The sequence below is a fragment of the Ascaphus truei genome, chromosome 18, assembly GCF_040206685.1.
Source record: "Ascaphus truei isolate aAscTru1 chromosome 18, aAscTru1.hap1, whole genome shotgun sequence".
Lineage (NCBI taxonomy): Eukaryota > Metazoa > Chordata > Amphibia > Anura > Ascaphidae > Ascaphus > Ascaphus truei.
In genome coordinates, this window is record NC_134500.1 from 29,434,262 (window position 1) to 29,452,167 (window position 17,906).

Genomic DNA, 17,906 nt, shown 5'->3' on the forward strand with positions numbered 1-17,906 from the left:
TGTCCCCATCACGCACCCCCCACCCCCCTCGTCCCTATCACGCACCCCCCACCCCCTCTTGTCCCCATCACGCACCCCCCCCCTCTTGTCACCATCACGCACCCCCCCGGCCTCGTCCCTATCACGCACCCCCCCTCGTCCCTATCACGCACCCCGCCCCTCTTGTCCCCATCACGCACCCCGCCCCTCTTGTCCCCATCACGCACCCCCCACCCCCTCTTGTCCCCATCACGCACCCCCCACCCCCTCTTGTCCCCATCACGCACCCCCCCCTCTTGTCACCATCACGCACCCCCCCGCCTCGTCCCTATCACGCACCCTCCCTCGTCCCTATCACGCACCCCCTCTTGTCCCCATCACGCACCCCCCCCCCCCCCTCTGGTATAACAAATACCGCACTTTTATCTCCTGAAATACAAACCATTTTTCTGTTGAGTTTCGTCATGATGTCTCTTCCAAGCGTGAAAAATGCCTACAAAAAAACGACAGAATAAGCGGTTCACGTGAGCGCTGCGTGCGAGGGGGAGAGCGCCGCCAATCAAACCTGCAGACGGGAGAAACGTTTTTTGCACGCAGCCCGTTGCAGAGCAATAGAACGCGCAGAACCTCGCGACACGCAGGAGGGAGATAGAATCAGGCGCAGAGCGATGCCGGCAGCGTAGGGGTTAATGACACCTCTGCTAGATTATAGCTGTGGACCCCTAATGCGCCGGATGCTCTAACCACAGCACACACGGGACACCGATATATACCGTTGATGCACACACATCTGCACACTCACGAACGAGGCATTTTTAACCCATGCAAGAGAGAACGCAGAAAATCTTTGCGTGCGTTAAGAGAACGCAAAGAAAACATTATTTTCAATGGAGCTGTCTCCTACATCTATATACAAGTGCCTGCGCCTCCTCACTGCTGGATACGGTCTCAATCCCCCAGCTCCTGCGGTTACAGCCTCTCTTCTCCACGTCGCTCCAACACATTTTCCATCCCATCCCCCCTCTTGCTTTGGGGCGTCGTCTTGCTCTTTTACGCTCCATATATCTTCGGTGATACCCAGCATGCATCTCTCCATACTTCTTTGGGTTGTCTGAAGCTTCTGAATTATCTTCACACTCAGGGTCCAAGTCTCACACCCGTACGTGAGCACGGGCAGGATACACGGGTCACACTCCCGTACGTGAGCACGGGCAGGATACACGGGTCACACTCCCGTACGTGAGCACGGGCAGGATACACGGGTCACACCCCCGTACGTGAGCACGGGCAGGATACACGGGTCACACTCCCGTACGTGAGCACGGGCAGGATACACGGGTCACACACCCGTACGTGAGCACGGGCAGTACACACTGGTCACACACACTTTCCTCGAGGCTCAGTGGAAGGTCCCCCTGTGATATTGTCTCGTTTCTTCCACAGTCCTCTGTCCAATCTTCCTTCTCCTACTGATTTCATGCAAAGGTTCCCACCCATTGTTACTTACCGGCCGACACCGTCTCCCACTTCTAGTTCTATTCCAGTTATTCCCACCCATTGTTACTTACCGGTCGAGGCCGTCTCCCACTTCTAGTTCTATACCAGTTATTCCCACCCATTGTTACTTACCGGCCGACACCGTCTCCCACTTCTAGTTCTATTCCAGTTATTCCCACCCATTGTTACTTACCGACCGACACCGTCTCCCACTTCTAGTTCTATTCCAGTTATTCCCACCCATTGTTACTTACCGGCCGAGGCCGACACCGTCTCCCACTTCTAGTTCTATTCCAGTTATTCCCACCCATTGTTACTTACCGGCCGACACCGTCTCCCACTTCTAGTTCTATTCCAGTTATTCCCGCCCATTGTTACTTACGGCCGACACCGTCTCCCACTTCTAGTTCTATTCCAGTTATTCCCACCCATTGTTACTTACCGGCCGACACAGTCTCCCACTTCTAGTTCTATTCCAGTTATTCCCACCCATTGTTACTTACCGGCCGACACCGTCTCCCACTTCTAGTTCTATTCCAGTTATTCCCACCCATTGTTACTTACGGTCGAGGCCGTCTCCCACTTCTAGTTCTATACCAGTTATTCCCACCCATTGTTACTTACCGGCCGACACCGTCTCCCACTTCTAGTTCTATTCCAGTTATTCCCACCCATTGTTACTTACCGACCGACACCGTCTCCCACTTCTAGTTCTATTCCAGTTATTCCCACCCATTGTTACTTACCGGCCGAGGCCGACACCGTCTCCCACTTCTAGTTCTGTTCCAGTTATTCCCACCCATTGTTACTTACCGGCCGACACCGTCTCCCACTTCTAGTTCTATTCCAGTTATTCCCACCCATTGTTACTTACCGGCCGACACAGTCTCCCACTTCTAGTTCTATTCCAGTTATTCCCACCCATTGTTACTTACCGGCCGACCACCGTCTCCACTTCTAGTTCTATTCCAGTTATTCCGCCCATTGTTACTTACCGACCGACACTGTCTCCCACTTCTAGTTCTATTCCAGTTATTCCCACCCATTGTTACTTACCGGCCGAGGCCGACACCGTCTCCCACTTCTAGTTCTATTCCAGTTATTCCCACCCATTGTTACAAACCGACCGAGGCCGACATCGTCTCCCACTTCTAGTTCTATTCCAGTTATTCCCACCCATTGTTACTTACCGGTCGAGGCCGACACCGTCTCCCACTTCTAGTTCTATACCTGTTATTCCCATCCATTGTTACATACCGGCCGACACCGTCTCCCACTTCTAGTTCTATTCCTGTTATTCCCACCCATTGTTACTTACCGGCCGACACCGTCTCCCACTTCTAGTTCTATTCCAGTTATTCCCACCCATTGTTACTTACCGGCCGACACCGTCTCCCACTTCTAGTTCTATTCCAGTTATTCCCACCCATTGTTACTTACCGGCCGACACCGTCTCCCACTTCTAGTTCTATTCCAGTTATTCCCACCCATTGTTACTTACCGGCCGAGGCCGATACCGTCTCCCACTTCTAGTTCTATACCAGTTATTCCCACCCATTGTTACTTACCGGCCGACACCGTCTCCCACTTCTAGTTCTATTCCAGTTATTCCCACCCATTGTTACTTACCGGCCGACACCATCACCCACTTCTAGTTCTATTCCAGTTATTCCCACCCATTGTTACTTACCGGCCGACACCGTCTCCCACTTCTAGTTCTATTCCAGTTATTCCCATCCATTGTTACTTACCGGCCGACACCGTCTCCCACTTCTAGTTCTATTCCAGTTATTCCCACCCATTGTTACTTACGGCCGACACCGTCTCCCACTTCTAGTTCTATTCCAGTTATTCCCACCCATTGTTACTTACCGGCCGAGGCCGACACTGTCTCCCACTTCTAGTTCTATTCCAGTTATTCCCACCCATTGTTACTTACCGGCCGAGGCCGACACCGTCTCCCACTTCTAGTTCTATTCCAGTTATTCCCAATCATTGTTACTTACCGTCCGTGGCAGACACCGTCTCCCACTTCTAGTTCTATTCCAGTTATTCCCACCCATTGTTACTTACCGGCCGACACCGTCTCCCACTTCTAGTTCTATTCCAGTTATTCCCACCCATTGTTACTTACCGGCAGAGACCGTTTCCCACTTATAGTTCTATTCCAGTTATTCCCATCTTTGCCAACATGACACATTTGTTGAACATCTCTTTGGTCTGGCGGAGATTCAGACGGAGGCCACTTTCTCTGTTGCTTCGGTAAGTTTTACGACGTGTAGCTGGAGGTTTACTGGAGTTTGTGGCCAAAATAATAATTTATCTGCAAATCGTGGGTGACTCAAATATTCACCATGATTTGGATTCCTTTTTCTTCCAATCTAATGTCTTGAATAATTATTTAGTGTTGCTGTGAAGACAGACAGACAGACACACACACACACACACACACTATGGTGGACGCTCTCAGTCGCAACAGACTACCACTACAAAGACCAGTGGGAAGCACAGAGACTGTCCTTACCTCCTCGACGTTGATGCTCGATTTCGCGCTGGTCTCCAGGAACTTGATTCCGTAATCAATGGCTAGCTGAGAACAAGAGTGACACGTCAAGAACACGGGAGATGGTCATGTGGGGGCAGGGAAGTGTCGGTCAGAAGGATGGAGATGAGCGAGGGGGGGGGGGGTGTTGATGATCAGGGAAGGGTCGGTCGGGGGGGTGGGGTTTGATGAGCAGGGAAGGGTTGGTCGGGGGGGTTGATGAGCAGGGAAGGGTCAGTTGGGGGGCGGGGGGATGAGCAGGGAAGGGTCGGTTGGGGGCAGGGGGGATGAGCAGGGAAGGGTCGGTTGAAGGGGCGGGGGAGAGCAGGGAAGGGTCGGTTGCAGGGGCGGGGGAGAGCAGGGAAGGGTCGGTTAAGGGGGTGGGGGTAAATTATTACCTTCTCTCCTCTCTCCCGCGATACTTGTCTTTTATCGTTCATATCGCACTTGTTGCCCAAAATCATCCTCTCTACATCGGAGGAGGCGTGCTGCAATTATACACGCAAACACACAATATATATTATATATAATAAAATGTATTACACACATATACATGCGCACACATTATATATCACACACCCGTCCCATCTCGATTACTGTAACCTGCTGTCCGGCCTTCCTGCCTCTCACCTGTCTCCCCTACAATCTATCCTAAACGCTGCTGCCAGAATCACTCTACTCTTTCCTAAATCTGTCTCGGCGTCTCCCCTCCTGAAATCCCTCTCCTGGCTCCATCAAATCCCGTATCACACACTCAATTCTCCTCCTCACTTTTAAAGCTTTACACTCCTCTGCCCCTCCTTACATCTCAGCCCATATATCTCACTACACCCTCCTCTGCCCCTCCTTACATTTCACCCTAATATCTCACTATACCCTCCTCTGCCCCTCCTTACATCTCAGCCCTAATATCTCACTACACCCTCCTCTGTCCCTCCTTATATCTCACCCCAATTTCTCACTATACACCTGCCCGACTCGTGTTCTGCTCAAAGATGTCTTCTTTCTACCCCCTTTGTATCTAAAGCCCTCTCCCGCCTTACACCTTTCTCACTGACTGCCCCACACCTCTGGAATGCCCTTCCCCTCAACACCCGACTAGCACCCTCTCTATCCACCTTTAAGTCCCACCTCCTTAACGAAGCATATGAGTAGCTCCATGGCTGATACTTTACACCTCATACATAAAGCTTGGCCCCCTGCAGACGCACTTACCAGAACATCCTCCTACTGTCTCTGTACGTTCTCCCTACCTACCAATTCGATTGTAAGCTCTTCGGGACAGGGACTCATTTTCCTAATGTTACTTTTACGTCTGAAGCGCTTATTCCCAGTATGTGCTGCGGGTTTTGTTATTTATATGATTGTCACGTGTTACTGCTGTGAAGCGCCATGTGCATTAATGGCTTATATAAATAAAGACATAAATAAATACATATTATATACACACGCACACTACAGCGGAGGAGGTGTGAGTGTGTGTGTGTGTTATTTATATACACACACACAAAATAAGTGTTATGTGGCAGATAATGCACCATTTTAGTAGCCCTTTGCACAATCTCTAGGACAGAGATTCACTGGTCTTCCCCTTTAGCTCTTTACACCCAGCACCAGCCGCCCCTCCCAGAATCCAGACGTACTTCCTCAATGTTTCGGATCCAGTTTTTGATGTTGTCGAATGACTTTTCGTTGGTGATATCGTAAACCAGCATAATCCCCTGCAAGGAAAAGCGGGTTATAGGGGCACAGAGAGGGGGCGGGCACAGCAAGGTGTGCCCAGCATAATCCCCTGCAAGGAAACACGGGTTATAGGGGCACAGAGAGGGGGGCGGGCACAGCAAGGGGTGCCCAGCATAATCCCCTGCAAGGAAACACGGGTTATAGGGGCACAGAGAGGGGGGCGGGCACAGCGAGGTGTGCCCAGCATAATCCCCTGCAAGGAAACATGGATTATAGGGGGCACAGAGAGGGGGGCGGGCACAGCAATGTGTGCCCAGCATAATCCCCTGCAAGGAAACACGGGTTATAGGGGCACAGCAAGGGGGCGGGCACAGCGAGGTGTGCCCAGCGTAATCCCCTGCAAGGAAACACAGGTTATAGGGGCACAGCGAGAAGGGCGGGCACAGCAAGGGGTGCCCAGCGTAATCCCCGGCAAGGAAGCACGGGTTATAGGGGCACAGAGAGGGGGGCGGGCACAGCAAGAGGGGAGGGGTCAGGCGGGGAACTGGTCACATGTGAGGGGTCAGAAGAGTATGTATAACAGGTCCTACCATGGCCCCTCTGTAATATGCTGTAGTGATTGTCCGGAAGCGCTCCTGTCCGGCCGTATCCCTACAAATTAAACACACAGAAACGCGCCAGTAAGCAGCAGCAGGAACGCGTGGGGCTCATCTCTCCCCCTTATCTTGATGCAACTCACCAAATCTGCAGCTTAATCTTTTTTCCATCCAACTCGATGGTGCGGATCTTAAAGTCAATGCCTGAAAAGGGAACAACAAGCAGCACAAAGTGACAATTACTGCACGTTTCTCATATCAAATCAGAAATCATCCGCGCTCACTATTCTAAAAACTCGCCGCAAAACAAAATAGAGCCCAGGAGATCCCGGAGAGGTGCGAGTACCAGAGACAGCCCCCCCCTCCCCCCCGGAGAGGTGCGAGTACCAGAGACAGCCCCCCCCCCCCCCCCCTCCGGAGAGGTGCGAGTACCAGAGACAGCCCCCCCCCCCCTCCGGAGAGGTGCGAGTACCAGAGACAGCCCCCCCCGGAGAGGTGCGAGTACCAGAGCCAGCCCCCCCCCCCCCCTCCGGAGAGCTGCGAGTACCAGAAACAGCCCCCCCCCTCTCCCCCCTCCGGGGAGCTGCGAGTACCAGAGACAGCCCCCCCCCCCCCTCCGGAGAGCTGCAAGTACCAGAGACAGCCCCCCCCCCCCCTCCGGAGAGGTGTGAGTACCAGAGACAGCCCCCCCCGGAGAGGTGCGAGTACAAGAGACAGCCCCCCCCCCCTCCGGAGAGGTGCGAGTACCAGAGACAGCCCCCCCCCCCCCCCTCCGGAGAGGTGCGAGTACCAGAGACAGCCCCCCCGGAGAGGTGCGAGTACCAGAGCCAGCCCCCCCCCCCCCCCTCCGGAGAGCTGCGAGTACCAGAGATAGCCCCCCCCCCTCCGGAGAGCTGCGAGTACCAGAGACAGCCCCCCCCCCCCCTCCGGAGAGCTGCGAGTACCAGAGACAGCCCCCCCCCCCCCGGAGAGGTGCGAGTACCAGAGACAGCCCCCCCCCCCCTCCGGAGAGGTGCGAGTACCAGAGACAGCCCCCCCCCCCCACCGGAGAGGTGCGAGTACCAGAGACAGCCCCCCCCCCGGAGAGGTGCGAGTACCAGAGACAGCCCCCCCCCCCCCTCCGGAGAGGTGCGAGTACCAGAGACAGCCCCCCCCCCACCGGAGAGGTGCGAGTACCAGTGACAGTCCCCCCCCCCCCTCCCACGTGGGAGGATTGTGACAGCTCTCACGTGGCTCCTCACGTCATTGGTAGCAGGGTTTGCTGCCTGGGTTTACAGAAGGATAAAGAGGACATGTGTGTCTCACACACACACACACACACACACACACACACACACACACGTGTGTGTCCTGCTCCTTTGTTTGGGGACAGGAAGTGCGGGGGTGCGTCACAGCTTATACAGAGAGGAGACCGCTTCCTGCATGATAAGAGAATGTTACTGCAGCACACGCACCCCACATGTACAGAGCTTGTGTGTGTGTGTACACCCCCCTCACGGAGCGTGCCGCACATGTACAGAGCGTGTGTGTGTGTGTACATCCCCCTCACGGAGCGTGCCGCACATGTACAGAGCGTGTGTGTGTGTACATCCCCCTCACGGAGCGTGCCGCACATGTACAGAGCGTGTGTGTGTGTACATCCCCCTCACAGAGCGTGCCGCACATGTACAGAGCGTGTGTGTGTGTGTCCCCCTCACGGAGCGTGCCGCACATGTACAGAGCGTGTGTGTGTGTGTGTACGTCCCCCTCACAGAGCGTGCCGCACACGTACAGAGCGTGTGTGTGTGTACGTCCCCCTCACGGAGCGTGCCGCACACGTACAGAGCGTGTGTGTGTGTACGTCCCCCTCACGGAGCGTGCCGCACATGTACAGAGCGTGTGTGTGTGTACGTCCCCCTCACGGAGCGTGCCGCACATGTACAGAGCGTGTGTGTGTGTACGTCCCCCTCACGGAGCGTGCCGCACATGTACAGAGCGTGTGTGTGTGTGTCCCCCTCACGGAGCGTGCCACACATGTACAGAGCGTGTGTGTGTACGTCCCCCTCACGGAGCGTGCCGCACATGTACAGAGCTTGTGTGTGTGTGTGTGTACGTCCCCCTCACGGAGCGTGCCGCACATGTACAGAGCTTGTGTGTGTGTGTGTGTCCCTCACGGAGCGTGCTGCACATATACAGAGTGTGTGTGTGTGTGTGTACATCCCCCTCACGGAGCGTGCTGCACATGTACAGAGCGTGTGTGTGTGTGTGTGTGTACGTCCCCCTCACGGAGCATGCCGCACATGTACAGAGCGTGTGTGTATGTACGTCCCCCTCACAGAGCGTGTCGCACATGTACAGAGTGTGTGTGTGTCCCCCTCACAGAGCGTGCCGCACATGTACAGAGCTTGTGTGTGTGTGTACGTCCCCCTCACAGAGCGTGTCGCACATGTACAGAGTGTGTGTGTGTGTGTGTGTGTGTGTGTACGTCCCCCTCACGGAGCGTGCCGCACATGTACAGAGCGTGTGTGTGTGTACGTCCCCCTCACGGAGCGTGCCGCACATGTACAGAGCGTGTGTGTGTACGTCCCCCTCACGGAGCGTGCCGCACATGTACAGAGCGTGTGTGTGTGTGTACATCCCCCTCACGGAGCGTGCCACACATGTACAGAGCTTGTGTGTGTGTGTGTGTGTGTGTGTGTACATCCCCCTCACGGAGCGTGCCGCACATGTACAGAGCGTGTGTGTGTGTGTACATCCCCCTCACGGAGCGTGCCGCACATGTACAGAGCTTGTGTGTGTGTGTGTGTGTGTGTACATCCCCCTCACGGAGCGTGCCGCACATGTACAGAGCGTGTGTGTGTACATCCCCCTCACGGAGCGTGCCGCACATGTACAGAGCGTGTGTGTGTCCCCCTCACAGAGCGTGATGCACATGTACAGAGCGTGTGTGTGTGTACGTCCCCCTCACGGAGCGTGCCGCACATGTACAGAGCGTGTGTGTGTACATCCCCCTCACGGAGCGTGCCGCACATGTACAGAGCGTGTGTGTGTGTACATCCCCCTCACGGAGCGTGCCGCACATGTACAGAGCGTGTGTGTGTGTACGTCCCCCTCACAGAGCGTGCCGCACATGTACAGAGCCTGTGTGTGTGTGTCCCCCTCACGGAGCGTGCCGCACATGTACAGAGTGTGTTTGTGTGTACGTCCCCCCTCACGGAGCGTGCCGCACATGTACAGAGCGTGTGTGTGTGTGTACATCCCCCTCACAGAGCGTGTCGCACATGTACAGAGCTTGTGTGTGTGTGTCCCTCACGGAGCGTGCCGCACATGTACAGAGCGTGTGTGTGTGTGTGTCTCCCCCTCACGGAGCGTGCCGCACATGTACAGAGCGTGTGTGTGTGTGCCCCTCACGGAGCGTGCCGCACATGTACAGAGTGTGTGTGTGTGTGTACATCCCCCTCACGGAGCGTGCCGCACATGTACAGAGCGTGTGTGTGTGTGTCCCTCACGGAGCGTGCCGCACATGTACAGAGCGTGCGTGTGTGTGTGTGTGTCCCTCACGGAGCGTGCCGCACATGTACAGAGCGTGTGTGTGTGTGTGTGTCCCTCACGGAGCGTGCCGCACATGTACAGAGCGTGTGTGTGTGTGTACGTCCCCCTCACGGAGCGTGCCGCACATGTACAGAGCGTGTGTGTGTGTCCCTCACGGAGCGTGCCGCACATGTACAGAGCGTGTGTGTGTGTGTACATCCCCCTCACGGAGCGTGCTGCACATGTACAGAGCGTGTGTGTGTGTGTGTACGTCCCCCTCACGGAGCGTGCCGCTCATGTACAGAGCGTGTGTGTGTGTGTGTGTACGTCCCCCTCACGGAGCGTGCCGCACATGTACAGAGCGTGTGTGTGTGTACGTCCCCCTCACGGAGCGTGCCGCACATGTACAGAGCGTGTGTGTGTGTGTACATCCCCCTCACGGAGCGTGCCGCACATGTACAGAGCGTGTGTGGGTGTGTCCCCCTCACGGAGCGTGCCGCACATGTACAGAGCTTGTGTGTGTGTGTGTGTGTACATCCCCCTCACGGAGCGTGCCGCACATGTACAGAGCGTGTGTGTGTGTGTACGTCCCCCTCACGGAGCGTGCCGCACATGTATAGAGCGTGTGTGTGTGTACGTCCCCCTCACGGAGCGTGCCGCACATGTACAGAGTGTGTGTGTGTGTGCCCCTCACGGAGCGTGCCGCACATGTACAGAGCTTGTGTGTGTGTGTGTACGTCCCCCTCACGGAGCGTGCTGCACATGTACAGAGCTTGTGTGTGTGTGTACGTCCCCCTCACGGAGCGTGCCGCACATGTACAGAGCTTGTGTGTGTGTGTGTACGTCCCCCTCACGGAGCATGCTGCACATGTACAGAGCGTGTGTGTGTGTGTACATCCCCCTCACGGAGCGTGCCGCACATGTACAGAGCGTGTGTGTGTGTGTACATCCCCCTCACGGAGCGTGCCGCACATGTACAGAGCTGGTGTGTGTGTACGTCCCCCTCACGGAGCGTGCCGCACATGTACAGAGCGTGTGTGTGTGTGTACGTCCCCCTCACGGAGCGTGCTGCACATGTACAGAGCGTGTGTGTACGTCCCCCTCACGGAGCGTGCTGCACATGTACAGAGCTGGTGTGTGTGTACGTCCCCCTCACGGAGCGTGCAGCACATGTACAGAGCGTGTGTGTGTGTGTGTACATCCCCCTCACGGAGCGTGCCGCACATGTACAGAGTGTGTGTGTGTGTGTGTGTGTACGTCCCCCTCACGGAGCGTGCCGCACATGTACAGAGCGTGTGTGTGTACATCCCCCTCACGGAGCGTGCCGCACATGTACAGAGCGTGTGTGTGTGTGTCCCCCTCACGGAGCGTGCCGCACATGTACAGAGCGTGTGTGTGTGTGTGTGTGTCCCTCACGGAGCGTGCCGCACATGTTCAGAGCGTGTGTGTGTGTACGTCCCCCTCACGGAGCATGCCGCACATGTACAGAGCGTGTGTGTGTGTACGTCCCCCTCACGGAGCGTGCCTCACATGTACAGAGCGTGTGTGTGTGTGTGTACGTCCCCCTCACGGAGCGTGCCGCACATGTTCAGAGCGTGTGTGTGTGTGTACGTCCCCCTCACGGAGCGTGCCGCACATGTTCAGAGCGTGTGTGTGTGTGTACGTCCCCCTCACGGAGCGTGCTGCACATGTACAGAGCGTGTGTGTGTGTGTCCCCCTCACGGAGCGTGCTGCACATGTACAGAGCGTGTGTGTGTGTGTGTACATCCCCCTCACGGAGCGTGCCGCACATGTACAGAGTGTGTGTGTGTGTGTACATCCCCCTCACGAAGCGTGACGCACATGTACGGAGCGTGTGTGTGTGTACATCCCCCTCACGGAGCGTGCCGCACATGTACAGAGCGTGTGTGTGTGTGTGTGTGTACGTCCCCCTCACGGAGCGTGCCGCACATGTACAGATTGCGTATGTGCATGTGCTTATATCCCCCTCCCCCGTGTGTGCAAGCACGCTCCCCACTAGTGATGTACCGGGAAGGAGGGGGGGGGGAGGAAGGGCGTTTTGGAGTGGAAGTGGGTACGTCCTGTGTCACCAGCGCGTGACTTTCAAATCCTTCCCTATACAGAACAGGGGCTAAGAGAGGGTCACGGGATTGAGAGCTGGGCATTCAGGGAGGTGGCACCCAGGGGCGGCCCATGCTGAGGTTTGGAAGCCTGCCGAGTGTTACTGGTAAAGTGCTGGCTTATACCAGCGAGTCTCCCCTGAGAAATCTAGATATATACGTATATTTATCTAAACAGATGGATACAAAGTGAGAGATCTATATATCGGCAGAGGCGAAGAGAGGCGCAGAGATCCAGCAATTTGCCTATTACTGAAAGGGTTAAAAGGGGATAAGACCGCAGTATATTCCGCCGGCGCCAGGCTGGGGCGCGTCCCAGAGACCGGGGACAATACTGTACGGACATCTCGGGCACAAAGTCCTTACACTTTGGACTCCAAAGGTCCATTCATGGTGCAGATAAGGACCTTGCAAGGCATTGTGGTCACCTCTGGCAGTGACGTGGTTAATGGGATAAAGGTTAAGTTCCACGTAGGGGCAAAGTGACCTAATGACAGGGACGTGTTTAATGGGTCACACACACACACACACACACACACACACACACACACACACACACACTTTTTACTAGTATATGCAATTGACAATGTTTCAAAAGTCTTTTTTTTTTTTTTGTGCACACCCTTTATATTTTGGTGATCAGACTGTTTGTCAGCCTCCCCTTGTTTGTATAGTGATTATGAAGCCGTTATTTGTCAGACCGATAAACACGAGGAAAGGATATGCTGGGATTCTATGTTCCTGGAGAAAAAGGAGAAACATTTTTTTAACCGGATAGAAATAATTAAAACTATTCGGCCAATTTAATGTTTCTAAACTACACCAAGCAGATGTTGGAGCAGCTGTATAGGGATTAAACTGGGGCCTTTCTTGGACCGCAAATAAGTTACTGGCAACACAGGGTTAAGTGTCAGACAGATACCCCTGTAATAAGCGAGAAAGGGGGGAATGTGGCTTGGTTTGGGGAGTGAGTTTATGGCAGAAAGGTAGAAGCGAGGTTTTTGGGTACAAACCGAAAATAAAGCCATTAGCAGAATAACTCTCGGGAAACCCCAAGAGAGGAAACGCAGCACACACACAGTTTGCCTGGGCGCTTAGTGAAACGGTAACGAACCACATTAATGCAGAATACAAACAAACGCTTCATTAGGTGATTCACGTCTTGGTATGGAAGAAAGATTCAATACAGAAGCGAAACGCTGACAGCATAATTAAACATTCGTTCATTTCAATACCTGCAAGTGCTTGTATTCTAGTGATATACACACACACAGTAAGTAGCAAAATAGCGTCTTGTACACAACACACAACACACACATCTATATACTGTACATACATTTTTGTGTAGAGTACATATCTATTGTGTATGTTTACGCGTATGCATATGTATAGGTGCGTGTATGCGTTTACGTCCGTGTACATGTATGTGCGTGTATGCGTTTACGTCCGTGTGCATGTATGTGCGTGTATGCGTTTACGTGTGCGTATGTGTGCATGTATGAGTTTACATGCGTGCGTGTATATGTGCGTGTATATATGTGCGTGTATGTGTTTACGAGTATGTATATGTGCATGCACGCTTTTGCATGTGTGCGTATGAGTTTACGTACATACACACAAACATGCAGAAAGAGATATCTACGTGTTGCAGGTCTCTCTGGCAGGTTATTAGAAGCAGGAGGTTATCAGCACACAGAGCATTGGAGAAGGTGGCAGGGATGACCCAACGGAAAACATGAACTATCCCCCCCAATAAACACCCAGGGGGAAGAGACTCCATGTTTAATGTGGAAGTGTACCAAGCCGCTGGCCCTGCTCCGTGGGAAAGTTACAAGCCCCCGGCCCCCTCTGTGGTATAGTGCTTGTAGTGAAGAAATATACACAGACACTGAGCTTATATTACAGCGACCATCTCGCCTGGCGTACGGAGGGCCGGCACAGGCAGGGAAGGGGTTAAACGCTGCGCCTCAAAATCATTTGCCGTGTCTGACTTCCCCACCGGGGCTTAGATCACTAGTTCTTCAGGGGAGCAACACATACACGCGCGCACACACGGCTGTATATCAGTGTCTGAGTGGGCATATAGAGAGCTGTATGTGATGGTACAAGGAAGAAGCAAATATATAAAGGCACTGAGTCACACACACTACACAGAAATGGTGTGTACACACACACACACACACACACACACACACTATAGGTGTCTGTTTGTATATACATAGGTCTGATTATATGTACGCATAAAAAGTGTGTGTGGGATTCTGGGAAATGACATGCAAATGAGCACACAATGTGTCACCTTTTGCACGTCATTTCCCAGAATCCCTTGCTGCAGTGGGACCACTGTATGCTAGGTGATAATGGTGAAAAGCGGGGTTGCAGACATATCTAAGACATGTGAATGTGCTCACAATTAATATTTTTATATGCTATACGGTGGAGGGTTTTTAGTCACCTTTTCACCCACCATAACATATACACATATACATGCCACTGGGCTCTGCACAAGTCAGACTTCTCGGCAGCGAAACCTCGCATCTTGTCAGACGCACACAGGATGTGGTTTCAGCGGGTGACACACATACTAACCTGGCCCCCTCTCTCTCTGAGCGTCTCATATCAAGATCCGTGGGGTCTTATACCCGGACACGAACCCCCACCCCACACTCACTGGACCCTACATTTCACCGGCAGGAATATTGCCCTGCAGGTGAGCTCGCCGAGGCACCCCTATTAGAGTGTAAGTTCTGCGGGGCAGGCATGGGCTGTGCCTGCAAAATTCTATATACATCGCTGCACCCACTGCCAGCTTACAGAGACAAACATTACAATTCATAGTATAAAGGGGCACGCGCTGGTCCCACGATATAGGATTTCAGGAACGGTCCGACTCAGAAGCCTATATATGGCTAATTACCGGGTAATTAGTGGTTCCTATGAATTAGGATTAGGGAGCATAAAAAAAGGACAAACCCCATTCCTGGAGTAACCCCCCATTTCAAAACCGACCTCAACTTGTTCACTGCCAGAGAGCCTACAGTGGGGTATGTGGGCGCAATAGCAGACGGGCAAGGGAGCATTCGGGTGGCAGAACGAGCACGTAGGTGCTGTAGTTATTCATTTGGGTGTGTAGGGGAATTAGGGGTAACACGGGTGTTCATATGAGGGCTTTAGTGCGGGTGAGGAGGTATTCAGGGTAACAGGGAGGGTGTGACTGGAGCATTAGGGATTACCAGGGACAGGTCACAGGTGGGGGGGTAGGGTTACATAGAGGGTATTAGGATTTACAGGAAGGAATGAGGGGATATTAGGAATACATAGGTATTGGGAGCAACAGGAGCAGTAATAGGGGTATGTAGGGGGTACTGGGAGTAAGGGGTGTATTAGGGGTACACAGAGGTGTATTAGGGGTACATAAAGGGGTATTAGGGGTACGTAGAGGGGTACTCTGTGTAACAGGTTGTATTGGGAGTAACAGGAAGAGTATTGGGAGTAACAGAGGGCGTATTAGATTGTTAGAGTTAGATTGTAAGCTCTTCGGAGCAGGGACTCCTCTTCCACAATGTTACTTTTATGTCTGAAGCACTTATTCCCATGATCTGTTATTTATATGATTGTCAAAAGTATTACTGCTGTGAAGCGCTATGTACATTAATGGCGCTATATAAAGACATAAATACATACAGTATTGGGAGTAACAGGAGAGGTATTGGGAGTAACAGAGTGAGTATTGGGAGTAACAGGAGAGGTATTGGGAGTAACAGAGTGAGAATTGGGAGTAACAGGAGAGGTATTGGGAGTAACAGGAGAGGTATTGGGAGTAACAGGAGAGGTATTGGGAGTAACAGAGTGAGTATTGGGAGTAACAGGAGAGGTATTGGGAGTAACAGGAGAGGTATTGGGAGTAACAGAGTGAGTATTGGGAGTAACAGAGTGAGTATTGGGAGTAACAGGAGAGGTATTGGGAGTAACAGGAGAGGTATTGAGAGTAACAGGAGAGGTATTGGGAGTAACAGGAGAGGTATTGGGAGTAACAGAGTGAGTATTGGGAGTAACAGAGTGAGTATTGGGAGTAACAGGAGAGGTATTGGGAGTAACAGGAGAGGTATTGAGAGTAACAGGAGAGGTATTGGGAGTAACAGGAGAGGTATTGGGAGTAACAGAGTGAGTATTGGGAGTAACAGAGTGAGTATTGGGAGTAACAGAAGAGGTACTAGGAGTAACAGGTACTGACCGATAGTAGAGATGAAGGTGGTGTTGAAGGCGTCCTCGCTGAACCGGAAGAGCAGGCAGGTCTTGCCCACCCCGCTGTCTCCGATGAGCAGCAGTTTGAACAGGTAGTCGTACGTCTTCGCCATCTTTACTTCTCCCTCCTCCTCCTCCCCAGGCACAGGGCAGGAGCCCCCGCCGGCTCGCGGACACCGCATCCGACCAATCAGAGCAGAGGGGCGGGGCCCGCGACGGCGACGTCACCTTCCCTTCCACGGGTCTGACCAGTGTGAGCCGAGGGCGGGGCCCCACAGGCCAGCGTCCCCGCGGTGACGCGCCCAGACTAGCCACGCCCCCCACTCCCACCGCTCCTATTCGCCGTGAGCGCGCTTGGCTTCATGGGAGATGTAGTTTCCAGCCCAGGCCCTGACTTTCTGAAGCGCGCCCCACCCCTGGCCTCTTAGTGGCCAACGGGAACAAGGCATCACGGGAAATGTAGTTTATTTAGTGTAGAACCATGTTTGTTATTATTACATAGACATTCTCCTGCCTGTGAGGTGTAATAGTCACACATTCCTCTGACTCACAAGCTGAGTGATCCTCCACTAAGGCCTGGGACATGGTGCCGCAGACCATGCGGACGCATCTGCACGCTGAGCGAACAGACTGCCTTAAGGCAGTGTTTGCGTCCATGGGGAGCGTGCGTTGCATGAGAAATCTCAGTGCGACAGGTCACGTGAGCGGTTTGCCCAATGAGGACGAACCAGCTCATAGGAGCGCCTCCCCCCCCCACGGCCCGTCTAGCAAGGCCAGGGAAAGCACCCACTTTCCCTCTGCTTCCGCGCGCCTCCGCACGGGAGAAGGCACCATGGCCCCAGCCTAAGAGTTAGGCAGCGCTTATAGTGCCGGAACCAGCGATGTCGCGTCAAAACAAATACATTGCCGCCGTCGTGTGTGCTTATAGTGCCGGCGATGGCGATGTCAGGCTGCGGTCGCTGGAAAAATTAGATTGAGATGACTTCCAGCAATCGCGACCAAGCCGTCGCATCGCGCTTACTATAAGCGCACGCGACGGCGGCAATGCATTTGTTTTGACGCGACGTCGCTTCGTCATCGCTGGCACTATACTTGCTCTGCATAGCTTTCCTGTAGCTCCGGTGTGTGCAGTGTCTATGCCTAGCTCTCTTGTCTGTTTCAGCTCTGGTTCCTGTCGCTGCCCCTGTTTGGATTCCTTTGGTTTGATCTTGGCTCTGTTTGACTACGTGTACCTCGCTACCCTTGGACTCTGCTTTGGACTTGACTACGCTGCCTTCTCCTGCCCCTGAACCCCTGGCTCTTGGACATCACTACGCTGCTCTCTCCTGCCCCTGACCCTAGGCTCTTGGACATTAACCCTCCGACCTCTGGCATCCCGGACTCAGCAAGTATAACGTTAACCCTTTCTCACCAGGCCCGCCAACGCAACTTACCACACTCCGGGAACGCCCTCACTTCTGTGGGTGCGTGTTATACCCTTACCCACCTCAGTACTGGGGACTGGCCAGGTCTGCGGGCATACAGGCGTTACATTATGCTGAGCCAAACAAATGCAGACCCCCCTGAGGTGGGCGAAGGTGTCACTATGGAACATTGGCAATTTCTAAGCGATCAACTCACCACCGTTGCACAGAAACTTTCTAATCTATCACTACGGGAATCCCCTGTGGTACCATCACCCCCGGCCCCAGTACCTATGGGCAACCCAGAACCACGTATTCCACCTCCCAACCG

The 17,906-nt window shown here is 53.7% G+C and overlaps 1 protein-coding gene across 1 annotated transcript in view; it reads right to left on the reverse strand.

Annotated features, from left to right (window-relative positions):
• The window catches only part of LOC142469194 (ras-related protein Rab-8B-like), a 19,989-nt gene extending 3,640 nt beyond the window's left edge, over positions 1 to 16,349 (reverse strand). The window contains exons 1-7 of the mRNA XM_075576157.1: positions 16,162 to 16,349; positions 6,441 to 6,501; positions 6,292 to 6,352; positions 5,662 to 5,739; positions 4,417 to 4,506; positions 4,001 to 4,066; positions 319 to 472 (exon numbers count right to left, since the gene is read on the reverse strand). Coding sequence (XP_075432272.1) covers positions 319 to 472; positions 4,001 to 4,066; positions 4,417 to 4,506; positions 5,662 to 5,739; positions 6,292 to 6,352; positions 6,441 to 6,501; positions 16,162 to 16,285 — 634 coding nt within the window. The 5' untranslated portion in view covers positions 16,286 to 16,349. The remainder of the gene's footprint in view (positions 1 to 318; positions 473 to 4,000; positions 4,067 to 4,416; positions 4,507 to 5,661; positions 5,740 to 6,291; positions 6,353 to 6,440; positions 6,502 to 16,161) is intronic.
• Between the last annotated feature and the right edge of the window lie 1,557 nt (positions 16,350 to 17,906).